At 43.4% G+C, this 2,660-nt stretch overlaps 1 protein-coding gene across 1 annotated transcript in view; it reads left to right on the top strand.

The window, feature by feature from the left end:
* Positions 1 to 2,525, top strand: part of LOC118409196 (P-selectin-like) — a 7,309-nt gene extending 4,784 nt beyond the window's left edge. The window contains exons 4-10 of the mRNA XM_035810065.1: positions 873 to 1,010; positions 1,113 to 1,250; positions 1,352 to 1,489; positions 1,592 to 1,729; positions 1,874 to 2,050; positions 2,144 to 2,266; positions 2,494 to 2,525. Of these exons, the coding sequence (XP_035665958.1) occupies positions 873 to 1,010; positions 1,113 to 1,250; positions 1,352 to 1,489; positions 1,592 to 1,729; positions 1,874 to 2,050; positions 2,144 to 2,266; positions 2,494 to 2,525 (884 nt within the window). The remainder of the gene's footprint in view (positions 1 to 872; positions 1,011 to 1,112; positions 1,251 to 1,351; positions 1,490 to 1,591; positions 1,730 to 1,873; positions 2,051 to 2,143; positions 2,267 to 2,493) is intronic.
* Positions 2,526 to 2,660: the final 135 nt, after the last annotated feature.

Genomic DNA, 2,660 nt, shown 5'->3' with positions numbered 1-2,660 from the left:
GTTTCAAATGTTCAGAGAAAAATTCTTAGAGAGACAAGAACCTCGGAAGTAATGCAAGTTGATGAGGTCTGGGGAATTTCCAGGCTTCGTGCATAGGGAGAGAGCTGTAGTCTCGTGTAGAAGAAGATTCTTTTTACTTTTGTGCAAAATCAAAGTGCTAACTATGCAAAATAGGAGTACAATTGCATTTAAGTAATGAGAATATTCTATCATGGTAGTTTCTTCAATGTATCTCTTGTCCTAACCTGGAATCCAGTCAAGTTGTGGCACGGCCTACCGTAGTTAGTGTAGACTCTCTACGGGGCCAGTGTAGCTCTAAGCCGCCAGTGTAATCATTCACACCTGGTAGCATTTTCCCCGGTAGGATTTTGCCCAATGGGAGTTAATTAATAGACAATTAACTCCCACTGGGCCAAGTCTAACCGCGTGAAAATCCTACCGGGTGTGAATGATTACCCCGGCGGCTGAGAGCTACACTGGCCCCGTACAGAGCCTAAACTAACTACGGTAGGCCGAGTCAGTAGTAGACTGGATTCCAGGTTACTCTTGTCCCGGACATGATACGGTCTTGACATTCGGGTGGTAGATAGCTTTTAGCGTAGATAGTTTCCGAGAAGCGGTGGTCATTCTGAATTCAAAACTCAAATGAATTATAATAAATACATCCATTTACACATAAGATAAAATGTAATGAGTGACACATCTATGTCTACAGACATCATTCTACATATTAACAAACCTGGTTCATTTGGCGAAGGTATGTGTTCGTGGAACTCTAGTTTGGTAATGGTATAGATAGATAAATAAATATACATCTTGCATATTTTAGAAATGATACCAACATCTACATACTGTTTGGTGTTGCTATTCAGACATCGATGCCTGTCTGGCCAATCCGTGTGATACCAACGCCACCTGTACGGATAACCCTGCCCCTGCCCTAGATGCAACTTGCACCTGCAACACTGGATATACAGGAGATGGTCTTGTTAATGGAACTGGATGTGCAGGTATTTTGTTTGTTAATGATAGGCACATATAAAAACCAATATACGCCTTGCACATTTTCTGAACGATACCAATATTAATTACTGTTTGATGTTGCTATTCAGACGTCGATGCCTGTCTGGCCAATCCGTGTGACGCCCAGGCCACCTGTACAGATAACCCCGCCCCTGCCCTAGATGCAACTTGCACCTGCAACACTGGATATACAGGAGATGGTCTCACTAGTGGAACTGGATGTACAGGTATTTTGCTTGTTAATGATATGTACATATAAACCAATATACACCTTGCACATTTTGTGAATTATACCAACATCTAAATACTGTTTGGTGTTGCTATTCAGACATCGATGCCTGTCTGGCCAATCCGTGTGACGCCCAGGCCACCTGTACGGATAACCCCGCCCCTGCCCTAGATGCAACTTGCACCTGCAACACTGGATATACAGGAGATGGTCTTGTTAATGGAACTGGATGTTCAGGTATTTTGTTTGTTAATGATATGCACATATAAACCAATATACACCTTGCACATTTTTTAATGATGCCAACATATTAAAATACTGTTTGGTGTTGCTATTCAGACATCGATGCCTGTCTGGCCAATCCGTGTGACGCCCACGCCACCTGTACGGATAACCCCGCCCCTGCCCTCGATGCAAACTGTACCTGCAACACTGGATATACAGGAGATGGTCTTGTTAATGGAACTGGATGTGCAGGTATTTTGTATCTGGTTTAAAAGAGGATAAAATCCAAGGTAGTGACCCCTCTCCCTACTTTGTGTATCTCCAGCAGATACATGTTTCAGCCCAGCAGATGCTACAGTTTCAATGCTCTTGATCAACATTTGTTTATGATTTCAGCTGTCCAATGTCCAGCGCTGACTCCGCCAGCTAACGGAGCGCTGAGTCCTACCGGAGTGAACTCCTACAATGACGAGGTGATGTTCACCTGTAACCAGGGGTACGAGATGGAAGGAGCGTCTAGTGTGAGGTGCCAGGCAAACCGAACTTGGAGCGGCCCTGTTCCAACATGCACAGGTAAGACGTACTTTGTACAAAATGTTACAACCTTGCTGAAGTAAAGTTTGCTGTATGTGTTGGCCCTAAATCGTGTGTCTATTCTCCTTGCAGATGCCGACGAATGTGCGGCATCAAACGGTCGGTGTGATCACATCTGCTCCAACTTTCCTGGGGGGTACCGGTGTTTCTGCGGCCTGGGCTTCGTTTTAATGGAGGATGCCCACGGCTGTGGAGGTAAAAAGAAAAGTTTTTTTACATGATTCTTTTACACAGCCAAATACATAATATTGTAACTATGCAACTCACTTAAGGCATTCTTCACGTTTTCAAGAGCAATTCAGTATAACCAAGCAGCTTCACACACCGGGACGTAGAGTGTAGTTTTGATTACCTTAATCAAAGTAACGTAACACTTTTCCGTAGGTCTATTCTCTTTATTTGTTAACCCCAATTGATGCAAGCTTACTTCGATGAAGGTTACACATCGAAGTAATAAGATACGGCAAAAACAGTTTCTCCAACAATTGGACATGATTTTGAAAGAGGTCAAACGTTTCGAATAACATTCTTAACCTTTTGTCAGTCACACTGACGAGATCTTGAACGTCACCGCACCATTATAAGGCCT

This window comes from Branchiostoma floridae, chromosome 2, assembly GCF_000003815.2.
Source record: "Branchiostoma floridae strain S238N-H82 chromosome 2, Bfl_VNyyK, whole genome shotgun sequence".
Taxonomy (NCBI): Eukaryota; Metazoa; Chordata; class Leptocardii; order Amphioxiformes; family Branchiostomatidae; genus Branchiostoma; species Branchiostoma floridae.
This window is presented reverse-complemented; position numbering and strand designations above follow the sequence as displayed.